A 19399-nucleotide genomic window follows, 5' to 3' on the forward strand; every position below is an offset into this window, starting at 1 on the left:
CATATGTCCAAGGTGGTCTCGGGCCCCTGGTTTAAATGCAGAGGCTGAAACCCACCCTTGATCCACTGACTGGGCTCTTCGGGGGTGAGGTCCAGGGTTTGCCTTTCAATCCCAGGGCGTCCTGGTGCGCTGGGCTGAGAGCCGTGGAACCCAGGTGGAACCCAGGTGGAACCCAGGTGGAACCAGGCTGTGCTCCCTGGACCCGGCTCCGAGGCCGCAGGGCGTTCGCCAGGTTTCTGTGGGATGAGCCGGATTCCGTTCCTTCCGGAGACTCGTTGGAGGCTGGGAGGAAGTGTGTCAGGCCAGGCTGCCTCCCCACCCCTCCCCATGAGTCCAGGAGCAGGACTGTGCCGTGCTGATGGCCAGGCTGGAACCCAGGCCTGGACTTCCGTGTTGTCCTAGCTCTGTGGTTCAGACCTGGGGTGCTCGAAGCCAGCAGTAGCCTCTCCCAGCATCCCAGAAAGCCCGGGAGGACTCTTCTCTCTCCCCGGTGAGATGTGCAGCTCAGGGCTGCCGTCTGCGGCCGGGTGCTGGGTCTGGTTACCTCACGCTTCTCAGTAGCTGATTCATCTGCTCTCCATTCACGCTGGGCCAGGCAGGCTTCCGTGCTCTTCATTCATGCGGTAAGCATCTGCCGCCATCCAGCCGCACCAGGCCTGCACAGGGCTCTGGGGACCGGCAGGAGCGCGCAAGGTCCAGGTCTGTGACCTCCCCCTCCCAGCCTGGTGGGGGAGGGGCCCGGGTTGTGTCAGAGCATCGCAGGGCTGAGGTGGCAGGATCCACAGCCAGTCACTGACAAAGGGGAAAGCAATCAGCAGGTCTGATTGCCGTGGTTTCTGATTGGCAAGCTTTTTAAAAAACACTGAAACTCGGTTTGTTTTCAGAGTAGAACTGTTTAAGCCATGCCCAGAATGAAATGTGGTCTTTCTCAAACCTGCCTTCCTCCCTAGAACCAGGCTGCTCAGCGTTTCCTGGGGTTTTCTAGATGATTCTTACATGTGCCCACACACGTTAGAGAGAATCTCTCCTCCTGCCCCCAGTTCCAGAACATGCTGCACGCCCTGTTCTGCCCTTCGGTTCTTCTTACTTCATCACACCTCTTGGAGAGGCTACCCTCCCAGCACCCACCCCAGGGGCTGCCCTACTGACAGACATTGGGCTGTTTCCAGAATTTTAATATCATGTACAACTCAGGAATACAGATTCTGAAGGGTGGAGTCTCCGGTCCCCGGTATCCAGGGGGAGATGGACAGGGGTCCTTGGTGGTGACACTGGGGAGAGAGCCCCCTGCAGTGCCCGTGCCTGCTTCATCTGGCCTGTGCTTCCCGCAGCCCTGGCCTCCCACGACTACATCCTGAAGATCGTGCCCACGGTTTACGAGGACAAGAGCGGCAAGCAGCGCTACTCCTACCAGTACACGGTGGCCAACAAGGTGCGTGGGCGGCGGCGGCGGCCGGCCGCGGTCGAGTGCGCCCTCTGCCGGCGGAGGGCGGAGGTGGCAGGTGGCTGCGGCCCTGCAATCTCTGCTGATTCCTTTCAGTCTTCTGGCGCTAGGGGACTCCTGGTAAAGATGAAAGACCCAGTTCTTGCCATTGGGTCGGTCTGAGCCCAGGAGAAAATCTAACCAGGAGAGAGGGTGTGACTGTCTGAGGTCCCAGGATTGCAGCTGCCTCCGGGGTCCTACCTCTACGCCTGCTCCTGCAGGCCCAGTACCTGACACATAAGCACTTTATCCAAACCTTCGAGGCTGGTAAATCACGCTGAGTGGCTGTCGATTGATTGACTGTGGGATACTGGGGATGGCCCAGGACCCCAGAGCTCCCAGTCCTGGAGAGGTGGCAGATCCTGGCAGGAAGCAGAGCATGGTGAGCGGGAGCGGGACAGGCTGACCTGACAGCGGGTGGCTTCGGTCCCAGACACCTTGGGGCCCCCAGAAATGACCTGCCAATGGATACACATGCCCGAAGCCTGTTGGTTGAAATGGCAGCCGGGTGGATGGGGCTTCCCCATTACCACCAGGACTCGCCTTTTCCTTCTGATCCAGGACTGCCAAGCCCTTCATGGGCCACGCATGGTTTAGCTCAGCCAGTAACAGTGAGCGCAGGGGCGCTGTGTGCCCTGCGTGCCCTGCGTGCCCTGGTTGCTCACCATGCGAAGCTCTGTCTCCCCCATCTTTCTCAAGCATCACGGCAGCTCTGATACTGGGACTGTGAACACCCCCCATTTTACATACCTGCCCCCCAAGGCACCAAGAGGTGGTCAGAGAGCTCTGGAGTGGCCAAGGAGGGACTAGAACCTGGTTCTCCTTGGGCCCCAGAGCCTGGCCTCTTGATTCCATCACCCACCTGGTCTGAAAAGGGCTGGGATCTGTCCACCTGAGAGCTGCTGTTTGTTGAGGGTCCCTCTGCTCTGACCCACTGGAGATGGACATTCTGATGCAAGGAGAGGCCTGCTTTTATTCACGGTTTCATGGCAGCGTCTATCTTAGCCTCGTTTCTATTGCTATAACAAAATACCTGAGGCTGGACTGAGGAAGAGTAGAAGTTGATTTGGCTCCCAGTTGCAGGCTGGGAGGTTCAGGAGCATGGTGCTGCCATTGCTCGGCATTTAGTGAGAATCTTCTTTCTGCATCAAAACGTGGCGGAGGGCATCACGTGGCGAGACGGCAAGCAAGCTCGCTGGGGTTTCTCTTCTTATAAAGCCACTGGTGGCATTTGGGGCCCCACCCTCCTGACCTCATCTAACCAGTTTACCTCCCAATGGTCCCAGTGATCTGAGGGACACGTTCAGTAGCAGCATCTCCTCTCCTCGTAACCCTCAAGTTCTGACAGCAGCTCACCGACGGAGAACATGGTAGTGGTCTGAGAAGGAAGAGCGTGGGCGCTGGTCCCCGCCCACTCACCGCCAGCTGTGTGGCCGGGGACCTGCCATGTGAGCTCTGTGCCTCGGTTTACCAGTTTGTAAGATGGCAGCTGCACAGGACTGCCGTCCAGCGAGGCAGTGTGCAGAAGTGCTGAGTCACAGGGAAGGCTCTGGGTCAGTGACACCTACCGTGGCTATATTTTGCTCCTTTTCTCTGTCCCTCAGCTCTGGCTGTGACCCAGACAGACACACGACCCCATCAGCGCTCCCCAGAGAAAGCTGCTTTTCCTCGCTCCAGGCTCCTTCCCTGAAGGCTCTGGCAAGTGCCCAGGGCCAGAACAGCTTGCTCAGCCTTTGGTCCCGGCCCGCCCTTGGCAGGGAGTCCGGGTCTCTCTCCCTTTGAGCAGTGTGAGATGCACAGCCCCGTATCGGGGGCTGGGGGTACCCCAGCGTCACTCTCCATTTGCTGTAGACAGTGGGAATCACCCAGAGATGCTCAGCACCCCAAGTGCCCAAACTGGAGAGAATCTGTGGGTTGTCATCCCAGGTCCCTGAGAGGTGAGATGGGGAAACCAAGGTCCCAAAGGACTGGCCCAAAGCCTCACGAGGTTCCGCCCCTTAGCACCCCTCTGGTCCTGGCTGTGCACATCTCAGGAGACCTGTGTCAGGGCAGGTATCTGGCTCTCCAGGTCTGCAGTGTCCGGGACACCCAGGGTCTGCCTTCTCCCCAGGCTGCAGACTGAGACCCACTCTGGGAAAGGGGCTGCCTCCCGCCAGGGGCCCAGCAGCCTACACAGCTGAGGCGCTGGGCCCACCATTGCTGAATTAGCGAATGGCCTTTACATGGCTCAGAAGTTCAAGGAGGCTAGGCTGGCGGCACACACCTGCAGTCCCAGCGGCTCGGGGAGCTGAGGCAGGAGGATCAAGTTCAAAGCCAACCTGAGCACTTTAGCGAGGCTCTAAGCAACTCAGCAGGACCCTGTCTCTAAACAAAATATAAAAAGAGCTGGGGGTGTGGCCCAGGGGTGGAGTGCCCCCGGGTTCAGTCCCCAATACGAAAAAAAAAGTTCAAGGAGGAAATAGGCCCTTCTCGCCACACGTCCTGCGTGGGCAAGGGGAAGGGTTTCCGTCAGAGGGATGAGCCAGGTGTAAATTAATCACAAGAAATCTATTTAATAGGAAAAAAATGCCACAGGAGACAATTATGTTTTGAATCGGGGTGTGGTGGACTGAGCCATGGGAAGGATCTGGCTCTAGCAAAGACGGAGGAGCCCACCTTTCCTTTACTTATAGCCACACAGGTGAAAGGGGGACCAGGAGGCGCTTCTCCCTTGAGAAACGGGATGGGGCAGAGTTAAGGATGCCCTTTTGCGCCTTGGGTCGCACGGCACATCTGGGATGTGCAGGTTCCTGGGTGGGCCACTGCGCAAAAGCCACGTACCCAGACCACCTGAGCCATCTCATGGCCCTCGGTTCCCGGAGCCAGGTTTCCGGGTCCGCTGGCTCAGCCAGGCCTGGTGTATCTGCTAGTCATGGTGACGCTCCTTGCTCCAGCTAAGCCCCCGAAATCACTTTTCCTTTTAGGTCTCTGCTTTCAAATTCATATTTCAATTCCAGTGCTGCTTCCAGGTCACAGGGTCGTTTCCCACAGCTTGAGGGTCAGAAATGCCCTTGGGGCACAGCCCACCTGGATGTGCTGAGCCTGGGGTCTAGAGAGGAGGCCTGGAGTCTGCTCCCCGGGGATGGAGAGTGCGCTCCCCAGGGCTCAGGCAGGTTCCCGCGGCTGATCCTCGCCTCCCCCACGTCCCCTGCAGGAGTACGTCGCCTACAGCCACACGGGCCGCATCATCCCCGCCATCTGGTTCCGCTATGACCTCAGCCCCATCACAGTCAAGTACACGGAGAGACGGCAGCCGCTGTACAGGTTCATCACCACGGTGAGTGCCCGCCCTGCCCGGGCGCCTTCCTGGGCAGCCGCACCTGCTCCTGCACCCCAGGACGTGGGGGATGGCCCGGGGCCACACAGGCTCCAGGAAGCGTGGCCCTGGCAGATCTCCGTCCAGCTCCCAGGGCTGCTGGCTCTCCAGGGGTTTTGTTTGTTTATTTTTTTATTTCTATATTTATTTTTGTGGAAATAATTCTTAGCAGAGTTTAATCCTTTCCTGTGTAATTTTCTTTTCTTTTTTCTTTTCTTTTTCTGGGGATTGAACCCAGGGGCGCTTAACCTCTGAGCCACATCTGCAGCCCTTTTTGTATTTTATCTAGAGACAGGTTCTCACGGAGTTGCTTAGCCTCCTGCCTCAGCCTCCTGAGCTGCACCACCGCACCTGAGTTCTGTGCAGAATTCTCAGTGAAAACTCACACTCATTCTTTCATGTCATATTTCCAATCATAACTGCTCGTGGGTCAGGTCTCCCTCCTCTCCCTCCCTCCCTCGTTTCCCTGCCATTGTCTCTGCCCTGTCCAGTCCCCGCTGGGACAGCTCCAAGCTCTTGTCGGTTTTCTTATGTGCTGATTATTTCTAGTAAGTGTACAGTTTCTGGCCTCCCATCCAAAAGGTCCTTGCGGACAGAACATGAGGTCACAGTGACCTGCTTCAGACGAGGCTCAGGTTTTGGGGAAGCTAGAGTAAGATGAGGAGGAAGAGATGGGTTGGTTATTCCTGCCTCACAGATTTGGAAACTGAGGCCTAAAGGTAAGCACATCATTGGAAGGCCCTATCCTGTACCTCTTCAGATATACATAGGAAATATGTATTTTTATTTTTTTTTAAGAGACAGCATCTCACTGTGTTCCCTAGGCTGATCCTAAACTCTAGGCTCAAGTGACCCTCTTATCTCAGCCTCCTGAGTAGCTAGGACTATAGAACTATATACGCCTGGCTTCATACTTTTAATAATGGTTCAAGGTCAGAGTCTAATCCTTGTGCTTTGGTTTTCTCCTGTGACTGGGTCTGTATTAGTCAGAACTCTGACAGAAACTATGGAGCTAGCTTGAGGGGTACTAGGCTTCAGGCATGGCTGGATCCAGGTACAAACATTGTCAGGAAGAGATTTCTCTCTATCTTGTGATCTGCTTTCCTCTGTACTGGTTTCATTCTCAAATAGAATTTGCTAACCAAAAAAGAAAAAAAAAAAATGCTTCCTCAGTAATTCCACCCACATCTCAGAAGGATAGAGCTTTCATTGGCTCAGCTCAGACCCCGATGTCCTTGGAGCTTGGAAAATAGTCCTCTGCTTGGCCAACCAGAGTTCTTGTCCCACCCTCGAGGCAGCGCCATTCAGACCACAAAGACAAATATGGTGACGGATGGGGCTCCTCAGGAAGTGCAGATCAGTACTGGGAGGCAACGTGGTCAGAGGTCTGTGACAAGGTGTCGGCTTCTAACCCGTGAATGGAATCCATCCTTGCTCTTGCTGCTTCCCAGGAGACCCTGGAGGCGAAGCTCTGTGCAGATGTAGGAAGCCGGTAGACACCAGGTGCCCTGAGTCTGGCTTACATAAACTTCAGAACGACTCTCTGCCCTTCTTTGACTATATAACAATGACAGACTTCGTTCAACAAAGGGTACCCGTCGTAAAGTGAGCGGGGCAGATCCTTGCCACGTGCCCGGAAGGAATCCACTTTAGGATCTGTATACGGAGAACTATGAATTAGTAGAAAAAGTCACACCACCAGAGAGAAGCATGGCGAGGAACCAGGATGTGGCGTTCTCTAGAAGTTGGAGAAACGAGATTCCAACCCCTGAGACCCAGGCTGACCCCTGCACACAGGTGACATGAGAAACCTGCCTCTCACTAGAGATGGGAGCGTGAAACAGGGGCCCTGTATGCCAGCACCGCCCGGGTGAATTGTCACAGCCACCCTGGAGGGACGTGCACAAGCCCTTTGACCCCCATTAGGGGACTTGAGGGCGAATGATTTCACTAAGGTCCCGCAGGCTAGCATACCCCCAGCGGTCTGGGTGCTGATAGGTGCTCCTGTTCTGCTCCAACTCCTAATACCCAGATTAGGCCAGGTGCCAGGTACACGTGGGTGTCCCGGTGCCTCCATGCAGGTGTGGCCTGCTGCTCAGGGACCCTGGGCCTGCAGCACTGATGGTGGCAGAGAAGTCTCCCCTGCCCGCCGCTCTGCGTAGGTCTAAGGCTCCGCCACGTCCCCCGCGGAGCAGCTGAGACTCTGGGCCTGCAGGTCACTCAGTAAATGGCTGAAGAGTGAAGCCACTTCAGTTATACCTTCTGTGCGACTGGACTTTGCCACCTGGGCCCGTGCTGGGCAGGGACAGCTGAATGGTCATCACCCCTGCCCCGAGCCCCAGGAGCAGGTGGCTGAGCCCAGGGTCGCGGTTCCCTACAGTGACGAGGGGCGGCACCCATCCCGCTGGAAACCCCAGCACGGGCCTCACCGGCAGGAGAGGGGGCCCGGGGAAGGGGAGTGTGCGCGGAGGCGCCCGGCCCCACATCTTAGGAGACCTTTCCGTCTCTCACGTTGAGACTCCCCACAGGGTCAAGGTGAGCCACTGACCTTCCAAGAGCTGGTCTTTCCCCATAGCCACCTGGGAAGGTGCTCCTCCCTCATCCAGAGACAGACCTCTCCTTGACTCCTTGTCCCCCCTCCTTGCCCGGCCACCAGCCTGTCCCCCACTCCTGCACCCTCCACCTCCACTGGACTATGGACATGGCCTGGGGCCATGCTGCCCCGGGGAACCTCCTGACAGTGCTCGTTGGCCTAGTGGTTTCGGGAGGCCCCGGCTGTCATCTTGGTTGCCAGAGCAACCATGGGGTCAGCCTGATGAGCCAGCCAGTGTCCTGGCAGATGGCGTCATTGTGGAGTGTCAGAGGCCCCTGTCCCGGGCAGCAGATGCTGGGAACGTGTGCACGCTGCTCCCAGGAGCCCTGGGGCGGGTGGGGCAGGGAGGGAGGAGACACCTGCTTTCCCCCCTTCCTCCCTGTTCAAAGCAAACACTTGCATGTGGAGCCACCGGGTCCAAGTGGGGCCTCTGCAAATAGCCCCCTGGAGGGGCTGCTGATGGAGAGGGCTTAGGCCAGGGTGTCCTCCTGTGGCGGCTGCGGGGGCAGGAGCAGCTGTGGGCGCTGGAAGAGGGGCAGGGCCCTGGGACACGAGCTCCCTGGTACTGAGTGCCTGGCTGGTCTGGGTGGTCCCCGGGCTGCCCGCAGAGGCCTTGCTGGTCCCGCGGGGCCCTTCCTCCACGGCTGCTCTCTCTGCACCCCCTGGGCACTGCGCGCACCTTCACTCCATGTCCTACCAGAAAATTCCGCCACCAAAGGAAGAAAGAGATATTTGACGACACACAAGTATCTCCCTCCCACACACACACTTGTCCCCTGCCACCTGCTGTGGCCCCTTCTCGAGATGGCTACAAGTGGGCTATGCTGACAGATCGGAGGGCTCTGGAGGGGTCAGATCCCTTGGCTCGCGTGGTTTGTTTTATTTTGGGGGAACACCCAGAAGTCAAAAAGTACCATATGGGACTGGTGTGGCTGACAGTTGTGGCCCACTGAAAAGTACCAGATGCCACTCACATGCTCCTTGAACGGCACTCGGCACCTGGCGTTCCTGCAGAGCCGCGCGCACAGGGCCCGGGTCCGCAGGCTCTGCTGGAGTAAGCCCCACCCCCCGTGGGCTCCCGACTCAGCCCCAGTGGGCAGAGAGCCCCACCAGGCTTTAGATGGCACTCGGTGGTGGCCAGGTCCCACCATGGCCTCAGGCCTGATTTTCTGTGTCCCCCGCATCCAGCATTGGGTTGGCCTGGACACGGGTGCCTACAAATATACAAGAGACAGCTGCTTAAAGAAGTAGCTATGGAGTGCTCTTATTAGACACCTACTATATGCAGGTGGTTTTACAAGATCCCCTTTAGCTCCCAGTCACCCTCCAGGAAGATGGCTCTGTCCGCCTTTCACGTGATTTCAGCTGAAGCTCGGAGGCTGCCGAGGTGCATCCAGGGCCACCGTGAAGAAGCTGCTGTCCTTGGAGGCTGACTGGCTTCCGCCTGCTAGTTCTCCTTCCCCACTGGTTCTCTTTGCTGCTTCTCTTTGGGTTTCTACGTGCATTTGCCGGAAACAAATGGTAGCAGGGGAGGGAGCCAGCAGGAGCAGTGGCCTGAGAACTGAGCAGACTGACTCAGAGCCAAGGAGGAGGCTGGGGAGCAGCTAGTGGTAGAGCAGTGCCCTGGCCACGCCAGGCCCTGATTCCATTCCGAGCGCGCACGGGACAAACGAGCTGTCAGCCACCGCGGCGTGCGAGTCGAGAGGAGACGGCAGTGACCCTGAAACGGGCACAGCCTCCATTCTGTCCTCTGCCCGTCGCTCTCCCGGGACCTTGAGCGCCAGGAAGCTGGTCTCAACCCTCGACTCTCCAGACCTGGCTCGGTGCAGGCAGATCAGACACAGGTTATAGAAAGATCCGCCAGATGGAGGATGTGCTGGCTCTTCCTCTCCAAGGTGGTCACTGTCGTCTGAGGAATAGAACGAAACCCGAGTCAGAGCTCATGGATTCGCCCCTGCAGCTGTGCACGGTCTTTGGTTTGGATCCTGCTGGGGCATCTGAGCTAAGCCAGATCTCGCCGCAGGTGTGAATTGGGGACAGGCTGATCCAACTGGGCCTGGACAGAGTCGGAGCCCCTGGTGTGGCTTTTCTAGGCTGGGTTCTGAGGTGTAAGGGGAACGTACGAGAGTGGGCTCTGCCTTACAAACGGCTTGTTTTTAAATTCATGCAGCTTCTTATTTCATAAGCTGCAGGTGGGGTCCCTTATTTCAGGGTATTCGATATGCAACCCTCTTTCTTACAGAAAGTGAGCCTCGTGTAGAAGCCCTTCACGTGGGGAGAGGACTGAGGGGTCTGCGTGGGAGTGAGTCCGGGGAGTGGAACAGGGACAGCAGCACCCCTGGCACCTCTGATGACCTGGTCTGCTTTGGTAGTTGTATGACCTTGGGCCAGCTGGTCCTCCCTGGCCTCCGGCCTCATCTGGGAGATGGAGGCACCTAGCAGTTGCAAGGACTGAGTAAGGAGGCCAGGAGGCAGGGCCACTGCGGTCCTGCACACAGTGGTGCTCAACCAAGGAGTTTGGAGGAGGGGTGGGTATTTTGCAGCTGAAGACATTATAAAAGTGGCAGAGAGGGGACCCCACTGCCCCACTGGGCAAGGGCTGAAGGCAAGGGGTCTGGCAGGGTGAGTGAGTGGGCAGAGTCCCCCCACCAGCCCATCATCAGCCTCCTTCCTTGACGGTCCCCTGCTGCCCAAGACCGGGTGTTCTCATCCGAGGCTCCAGCCAGTCTGCCGCCGGCAGCATCCAAGGGGACGAGGGTTCGTTATTTATCTCCTCAGACGCTGCCTCTGCCCCAGGCTTTGAAAGCCACGCTGGCTGGTGGGACCTGGGATGAGCAGTTCCTGGCACTTACGTCACACCCCGACTGGAGGCGGACCCCTCGGTGCTGATGGGGGAAACTGAGGCTCAGGGGCACCAGCCTGGCCCTCCAGCGGGGTCACAGCAGGCTACAGGAAGGGTAGGCCCGCGCTGCTCCTCCAGGGCTGGCAAGGAACAGGGCACGAGGGGGGGCAACTGGGCAGGTCTGCAGTGTGGCAGCGCCCGGCCGCGGTTGACACGCCCTCCGTGGGCAAGGAGCCGACCAACGCTCCGCCTTCCAAGCGAGGCCAGCGCAGCTCCCAGCTGGGGCGCCTGCACCCCCGCCCTCGCCAAAGTCACACCCGAGTTGCTGAGCCCACCTCCTCCTCGCCACCTTGCAAGGCCGAGGGAAGCCCCAGGGGAGGTCCAGGGTGCACCGTGGATGACCTCCGATGGGTGGCCGCACGTGGCGCCTCCACGTTCACAGGGCCTGGACGTCCAACTGGCAGAGGTGGCTCAACAACCCCTCATCCCTCACAGGAGTCCCCAGCCCGCTAGCCCCCACGTGAGGGGCTGAGAGAACGGGTCACCCCAGCCCCACCGCCCTGAGAGGTGCTGGGAGCCATGGGGGCACACAGACTCCGGGTGAGAGGGTCCAAGCCCGGCCGTTTCCATGACGGCAGGGCCCGGCTGGCCTTCCTGGGCTCAGGGTCTGGCAGCACCCAGATAGGTGGGCAGAGGGGCCTCCTGCCTGCCGGTCCTGAGTCCCCATTACCTGCCTTGGCCTCAGCACAGCCCCCCAGCTCCAGCCGGCACCTCAGCCGGAGAGAGGGTCACTGCTGTCCCGCCCTGTCCTCCAGAGCCGCCGTCCCTTCATTCGCTCCCTCTCTTCAACTGCCAAGGTGTTTTCTGCAGAGTGACAGCTGTCAAGGCAGGCGTGGCTTTCTAGCCTTAAGGATGGCAATGCTAGCTGGGTGTGGTGGCACACGCCTGTGAGCCCAGCGGTTCTGGAGGCTGAGGCAGGAGGATCGCAAGTTTGAGGCCAGTATCAGCAACTTCATGAGGCCCTAAGCAACTTCATGAGACCTGTCTCAAAACAAAAAAATAAAAAGGACTGGGGACGTGGCTGCCTGGTTAAATAGCCCTGGGTTCAATCCCCGGTACCAAAATTTAAACTTTAACTCAGGCCCAGAGTTAGCAAGTGGCATCCATGACTCAGCCCCCAGAGGCTGGGTCCTCTCTGCTGCACAGCAAGGAGGCCCCCAGTGGGCTCCCCAGTCCTTGCCTCTCCCCACCCTCTGCACCCTCAGCAAGGCCCGTTCCCTGGCTCTTCTGTGTGCAGAAGGCAGTGGACTGGGAGCTGAGGGTCGTGGGGGTGATCTGCGCCATCCGTGTTTCTGCTCATGGGGGTCCCGCCCCCTCTCAGGCCAGGGAGATGCCAAGTCGCCACCTCCTCTGCCACGGCCCCTCAAGTCTAGCATCAGGCCTGGGGCTTCGTTTCCTCCCACACCAGCTGAGGCAGCACGCACGGGGCCTACTGCCTGGCCGCCCGGCCTGGTACTCCCGCCTGTGGCAGGCACTGCCCCGCGGGAAGAGCGGTGGCCACGATGACCAGGTGCGCTTACACCTGGTGCCGGGGCTTCTGGGTCCTCCCATGTGTCAGGATCGGGGAGCTGCAGGGCCCAGGAGGCTCCCGGAGGCCTCTCCCGTGACCCTGCTTCACCTACGGAGTGAGCGTGGCCGGGCAGCGAGGCACAGGCTGCATTGGCCCCTTGCCCACGGCTTCCTTTGCAACGGTGTCAGCCCCCGACAGCCACAGTCCAAAAACACTAAAAGGAACATTCAGACATAAACAAGTTCACGAGTCGTTAAATGACTTGTCACAGTATATCGTTAGCCTTGTTCTGTTATCATTTATTGTTAATCTCTTGCCGTGCCTAGTTTATAAATCCAACTCATAGATATGAATGTATAGGGAAAAAAACAGTATGTTTAGGGTTCAGGACCGTCTGGCTTCAGACACCCCCAGGGTCTTGGCCCGTGTCCGCAAGGAGGAGGGAAGATGTGGTCCTGGCAGCGGGGCCGTGGCAGCCTGGGGCAGGCCTGCAACCTCAGCTGTGAGGAAGCCCCTAGGATGTGCCAGGATCCCCCGCCCCCCTTGGCTGCCCAGGGACCAGCCCTGCCACAGAAGCAGGGTGCCAGGGACATTGCTCAGTTGTGACATCAGTGGCTACACAGGGAGCACACTGCAGGGTCCCCCTTAGCCTTGAGACTGGCGGGGCCAGGTGCTCAGCAGCCACCGTGGCCCCAGGGCCTCAGTTTCCGCAAGCTGGGTTCCAGCGCGTGCGCTGCGGCCCTCCGCTCAGCCGGCCCCGTGAAGAAGGCGTCCGAGCCGGTGCCAGGTGTGTGTGAGTCATGGGCACTTGGGCTCAAACTGTGGCGATGAATGCAGATGGGGGGGCGTGCGGTTATTTTTTGCTTTTTTCTCTTTGCACTTAAGTCACATTTTCCTATCCTCTGATCCAAGCTCTAAAAGCATTTTGTGGTATAAAATCTCCCATCATCTGATCCACTCCACCGAAATAAAACCAGCTCCCTGCCGTCACTTTCCCTTAAGAGAGCTCCTGCGTCATGCTCGCAGGCTGTTGAGCGGCTGGCCCACTCAGGGACACTTCAGCACAATCCCCGCGGCCTCTTCACTCCCTGGGGGGCTGCTCCAGTTCCTGGGCTGTTATTCCTGGAATGTCAGCTGCCCCACCTACCAGCCATCCACACAGACCTCCTGTCTGTCTTGGGCCTTGTGAGCCTCTACTGAGCTCATCTCACGGAAATAGCACTTAAAAACAAACGGCTCCATCCGCCCTTCCCTCTGCCTGCCGGCTCGGCCTCCACCACGTGGCATGGTGGATCTGTTAGGTGCTGCCGCCCCTCGGAGCCCCGCGGGGTTGCACGTCAGTCACTGGCTGTCCACCCTCAGTGCCCCCAGAGAGACTCAAAGCTTGCCTTCTTCAGAGACCTATGGTCATTTGAATGTCCTTACATGTGACATGGGGAAACAGGTGGGACTTGGGAGGCAGGCAGACATGCAGTGTGACCTTGAACAAGCTGTTTCCCTCCCTGAGCCCCAGGAGTAAGCAGTACAGAGCCCCGAGGGAGGGGGGCTATAGTGTCCCTGCTGACCTCCAGGTGGATGGGTGGCACTGGTCCTTCTGAGTGGCATGAAGTAGGTGCTGAAGAGACATTTAAATTTTTTTTGCAGGCCAGATGTGGTGCACAGCTGTAATCCCAGCTACTGGGGAGGCTGAGGCAGGAGGATCTCAAGTTCCAGGCTAGTCTGAGGATGTTGGGGAGACAGTGTCTTGAAGTAGAAAGGACTGGGGTGTGGCTCAGTGGTGGTGAGCCCTGGTCCAACCCTGCAGCCTGCCTGCAGACCTTCTGTGACCTCCTTCCACCTTCTGTCCCCTGTGTCTCAGTTCCATGTCATGAGAAAGCAATTTTTAGACCATGAAATTTTCAGCTGGGCTGTAGATGGTGGAACGTGTGTTCAGCATGTGCAGATGGCCCTCAGTTCATGACGGGGCCATGTCCCAATAATCCCGCTGCATTTAATAATCAGGCGTGGTGGTGCACCCCTGTAATCCTAGTGACTTGGGAGGCTGAGTCAGGAGGATTGCAAGTTCAAGGTCAGCCTGGGCAACTTAGCAAGACCCTGTCTCAAAATACAAAAATAGAAAGGGCTGGGGATGTAGCTCAGCGGTAGAGAGCGTCTGGGTTCAATCCACAGTGCCCAAAAGAAAAAGTCACATTCATACCCATGACCCGCCCCACCCTGGAACAGCCCGGCCACCTCAGCCGTGCCCCAACGCCTCCGGTAGCCTGCGCAGGAAGCCGCATCTCAGGCCATTTTCTGCTGAAGCCCTGGACTGTCTTGTGGAATCGCCAAAGCCGTTTGCGTGGACACGCTTTCCCACCGTGACGAGGTCCAACCACCCCAAGTTGAACCCTCGCTGGGGACAGTGTTGTATTTTAGCCAGGTGGGGCATTTCGTGTCTGAGACGCAAGAGGGTGTCACGCCAGGAGCGGGGCCAGGCCCTGGGAGTGGCATTGCACTGGTGCACCAGGGTCGCTGCCCGTTCCCTGGCTGTGCAGTAGGTGTGAGGACAGCACCAGCTCCCCAGGGTGACCTGGGTTCACTGAGGTCGTGGGCCTGCCTGGCACAGGGAAGGCGCCGTCAGCACCGCCTGCTCTGCTGTGGGCTCACGATGCGCCGGCAGGTTAGGAAGTACAGACTGCGGGCTGCCTTCTCATCTGCCCCTTCTACCTCTGCTCTCTATCCGGGGACATTTGACCTCCAGGGGACATTCGGCAATATTTGGAGACACTGCTTGTCACGACAAGGAGGAGCATAGCGGCAGGGGTGCTGCCCGTGGGAAAGGCAGGGGGCGGGAGCAACGTGTCCTGGGTCAGCACTCGGAGGCCCTCAGAGGCTGTCTCCCCTGCAGGGCCTGCCTGGGGCCGACTTGCTGCCCCCACTGAGACGGCACAGGCTTCCACGAGTGTGAGGTTTGTTCCCAGGCCTCGCTGCCACCCAGCCCTGTGGCAGACCCAGGCTTGGTCGCAGGATTGCCACTTCCTGGCTGTGGCCCTTCATCTGAAACTGAGGTCATGAATAGCCAGTCAACACTGAGTGGCCGTGAGGCGCTCGGGCTCCCGGCGCAGACGTGCCTGTGCTCAGGTCACCGCTCTGCTACTTAGTGATCTTGGAAGTGACCTGGCTGATCCGTGGCTTCCTCACCTGTGGAATGGCCTAATGATTCCTCAGGAGGGGGCCTGTGGGAATCATGGGAGCGGATGTGGCGCTCAGTGCTTTCGTGATTAGCATTAAATTCGCCTTCTGACAAGTGGTTCTCTGGGAGCCCAGGGTGCTCGGTCTGGACCCCTCGGGGAGTGTCCCGGGCCACACCTTGCAGAGCTCGGGACGCGGGAGGGGCCTGGCCAGGCGCTGCCTGCAGCGCTGCCCTCTGACGCACAACCCCTCTTTCAGATCTGTGCCATCATCGGCGGGACCTTCACTGTGGCCGGCATTCTGGACTCCTGCATCTTCACGGCCTCGGAGGCCTGGAAGAAGATCCAGCTGGGCAAGATGCATTGACACCACCAGCCGACAGCCGGGGAGCCCGGGGCTGCCAGCCCTGCCTCCGTCGCCCTGGCTCCTGCGGCTCTCCCCACCCCGGGTCTGGCTGCACCCCAGGGTGCATGCGCGTGCGGGGTCTGGGGGGAGGCGGGCGAGGCTCGGGTCCCGCAGCTACCTCTCTTCCCCGTGTCTAACTTCAGATAAATCACACTGCCTACCGTTGTGGCGTTCCTTCCCGGGGAGCCCCAAGACCAGAGTCAGGCAAGGGGGGCGCTCCCAAGATGCTGGGATCCCCTCCTGGGAGGGCTGCGGTCCCTTGCCTCTTAGGGAACAGTCCAGCATCCCCGCTGGCCAGTGCCATCCAGGCTTTGACAATCCCGCAGCCCCCGCCATCCTGGGCTCTCAGCTTTGGGACCAGCCTGCCCAGAAGTCCTCCCGCTGCACCGTCAACCCGGAATGACCCTTCCCAGGCAAGCCGCTGAGATGGCGCTGTAGCCGAGGCTCCCACTCCTGCCCTCCCTCCCTGCCCCCAGCCCAGGCCTCGGGTCCTCACCCCACCCGTCCTGTTCTTCCAAGAAGCAGTGGTAGGTCTCAGCTCTGCCCACTGGTCACCAGGCAGGTTGCAGACTCCCTTCCCCTCTGTCTTAGTCCCTCTGAACCTCCCACCGCTGTGCCTCGGCCTCTGTGCTGTGTGGCAAGGGCATTTGTTGGTGGAGGGGCTGGTTCCCCCTGCCAGGCGTCCCCACGGCTCAGTAGTGGGGGGTCTTGTGACTGGAAGTTGCCCTTGGAGAGCTGATAACATGGTTCGTGCACTTACGTCCAGATGGAAGCATCCCTCCCTGTCACCCTCAAACGAGGACACCTTGGCCTCTGCCAGACAGCCGCCTCTGGTCCAGAGGCCTTAGCTGGGGGGAGCAGAGCAAAGCAGCCCTTCTCTGCCCTTTAGGCCTCCACTTCTGGGGCTCCCCAGAGTTCGAGTACTTGGACCTCTTCGGCCCAGTCCTGGCCTGCTGACCATCGGCTGCCCACATCCCACCATGTTCCTAGCCCTGGGGTTGCCCAGTTCCCTCACTTGCTCCTGGGGTGATTCCTACCCTGTGCTCCCCCATCCTTCCCTTTGGGTCCTGAAAGGGAAGGTCAGTGGTCCAGACATGAGTTCCACCCAGGGAATTCCAGCTCTGCCCTCGTGTGGAGAGCCCTGCCTGTTTTCCGTGTGTATGGAGATTGTTCGCATACTTTTGTAATGAAGGGGGAGTTTCCAGTAGAAGGATTTTTAAAATTATCTATATGGATAGCTCAAGTCTCTGCCATTTGTAATTTTTGGCTCCAAATTCCAATGAGCAAAGTTTCCCCTTTTGCATATGAGTTGACTGATGTGCGTGCAAAGCTGCTCTTGGTTATTTCTGTTGTCCGCGGCCACTTGGGTGGATTTTTTTTTTTTAACATTCCATTCCCAGTTACGGAAAGGAAAGGAATCCCTTTGGTGTGTGAATCCGTGTGCCCCACAGAGGACTAGGGCGGCGGGTGGGAGAGGCGGGGCATGCTCCTGAGTTGAAATCCCACTTTTATGCATTTTTTAAAAAAACGCTGAGGACCCAGGGGATGTCAGTTCCTATGGAAGGTCAGTGTCCTCTGACCTTTTATTCTTATAAACAAAAATCTCAAGGGAAAAAAAAATGTTTTCTTTCCCCATTCATAGGGTTCAAATAGATTATTAAAAGGCTGATTTTCGGAAGTACTGCTGTGGGATTCTTTTAAAAAAAAAGAAAAAACATACTTTTAGTTGTAGGTGGACACAATACCTTTGTTCTTTGCTTACTTTCCTGTGGTGCCGGGCTGGAACCACGCTGAGCCCCGCCCAGCCCTGCGGTGGGAGGCGTGCTGCCTTGGTCCTGGCTGGAAGCAGTCAGAAGCGAATTCCATCCTGGAGGGCAGAGCCCGAAGGACTAAAAAGAAGATCTTTCCGGGAAGCAAGAGAGTCGTGTAGAAGACAGGGACCACTTGCCTTGGAGCACTTCCTGTCACCTCTGCCCTGGCCTTATCATGCCTGTAGAGGGGGCTTGAAGAGCCCTAGGAAAGGGCTCATGTGACCATGTGACCACTGGCGCCCCGGTTCTGTTTATTGACTATTGAAGAGACCGTGATGTTGGGGGTCCGCAGGCCAGGCAGCTGTTGTGTCAGCGCCTACAGACCTGACACTTGCACACTTGTAGGACCCAGGTTATGTGTATTTATCCAAAAGAAAAAATTCATGTCCCCCACGAGCACGTAAGCACTAGGTCCTCTTTCTTTTCTTTGCAGTGCTGGGGTTGGCCTTGGGCTTCCGGCATGCAGGCAAGTGCTCTACCCCGAGGTGCCGCGGCCCCCAGCTCCTCTTAGGCCCAGCTAAACATTGCAGTTACATTCCTGTTGGGCATTCTGCAGCAAGACAATAAAACAAGCTGCGTGCGATGGTGCACGCCTGAAATCCCCGCGGCTCAGGAGGCTGAGGCAGGAGGATCGGGAGTTCAAAGCCAACCTCAGCAACTTAGCAAGGCCCTAAGCAACTCATGGAGACCCCGTCTCTAGATAAAATATAAAAAAGTGCTGGGGATGTGAGTCAGCACCCCTGGGGTCAATCCCTGGTGCCAAAGAAAAAGATGCTATAACAGGACAGAGGGGGAAAAGATCTGTAAGGTGAAGATCCCTGGAGCAAGCCACTCCTGTATTCCTGCAGAATGCTCCTGGGTCTGCTGCTTTGTACTAGCAGGTCCTGCTTCCAGGCCTCCGAAGCCTCATAGGAACAGCACTGACCTGCAGAAACACTGTAGGGACAACTCGGGCTTCAAGAAACGCACCAGGAGACAGTCGGTCTGCAGGAACTGCCTTACAAACCCTCCCTTGCTTGCTCTTCTAGCCCTTCTGATACTTGAGTTATTGGGACACCCAAAGCTGGCAGGCTAGCGCACCCACCCAGCCGTCAGCTGTGTGTTCCCAGACCCCCACCTGTCACGATGTGATTCGTGAAATCTCAGTTAAGTCAATGAAATGCAATTGAAAAGGGACCTCATGAAACCGAGCTGAGTGCTCTGCAAAGACTTTGGTGAAGGTGTGTTTGTCACCTCTGGTCCAAACGCCCCCAAGCTACATGCAAACAGGACTGTGGTAAAAGACCCAGCGTGAGATCTGCTAAGTGCCCAAGGTCTCACTCCACCTTAGAGAAACCAAACCCTGGAATTCTGGCTTATGATGAGACCCGGTTTCTCCTGGGAAAATGAAGAGCTATCGGGATTTCTCGAAGAGTGGAAAGATCGGTGAACGTGTTTTAAGTCAACAGCCAGCACTGAAGGGGTCGATGTCATTTTTAGGATTTCTCCTTTCAATAAACTTTTCCAATTATCTAACCACATGTGGATCACAGTGGCCCGTGTAGGATTCTGAGTGCGGATTACCGAGCAAACCCATAGAAGGGTGGGTCAGGGCGGGAGCTGGGAGTCTGAGCAGGAAAGGCTTCTGGGAGATGTCAGTGGAGAGGGGTGTTCCAGGAAGAAAGCCCCGCAGCCTGGCTGGGGTCTCAGACAGGGGGCGCCTGGGAAGCCGTAGGTGCAGCAATGGGGCTCTTAAGTGGGAACTGCACTTGGTTTTTATTCCTACATGTTGCGTGTAATTTTTTTTTCCTGCCTGCAACAATGTGACAGCCCTTGGGGGTCCCGATCCCTTCTTAAGAAACTGGTTTTAGGGCTGGAGCGTAGTTCAGTGGTACATCATGTGCTTCATGCTGGGTTCCAACCCCAGCTCCAAAAATAAAACAAAAGGAACTGCTTCCTAATTCTAGAAGGTTCCTTTGCTGCCACAGCAGATGGACACAGCAGTTCAAGAACAGGAAAGGGGACAAGCAGGTAAGAGAGCATTCGAGGACGCCACTCTCCCGCCCCAGCAGCTGCCTCCTGCCAGCTCTGAGGTGGCCAGGTGCTGTTTCTCCCTCCCTCAGGCCTGGTGTGCTGCAGATCTCTGTACCCAGTGACTCCTTGGGCCTGCTGTCTTACAGATGGGAGTTA

The 19399-nt window shown here is 57.7% G+C and overlaps 1 protein-coding gene across 2 annotated transcripts in view; it reads left to right on the forward strand.

Moving 5' to 3' along the window:
• Ergic1 (endoplasmic reticulum-golgi intermediate compartment 1) overlaps positions 1-17100 on the forward strand; it is a 78825-nt gene extending 61725 nt beyond the window's left edge. For both annotated transcript variants that reach the window (XM_047554952.1, XM_047554953.1), the window contains exons 8-10: positions 1332-1432; positions 4677-4799; positions 15273-17100. In XM_047554952.1, the coding sequence (XP_047410908.1) occupies positions 1332-1432; positions 4677-4799; positions 15273-15380 (332 nt within the window). In that variant the 3' untranslated portion in view covers positions 15381-17100. The remainder of the gene's footprint in view (positions 1-1331; positions 1433-4676; positions 4800-15272) is intronic.
• Positions 17101-19399: the final 2299 nt, after the last annotated feature.

This window comes from Sciurus carolinensis, chromosome 6 (assembly GCF_902686445.1).
Source record: "Sciurus carolinensis chromosome 6, mSciCar1.2, whole genome shotgun sequence".
NCBI classification, from domain to species: Eukaryota; Metazoa; Chordata; class Mammalia; order Rodentia; family Sciuridae; genus Sciurus; species Sciurus carolinensis.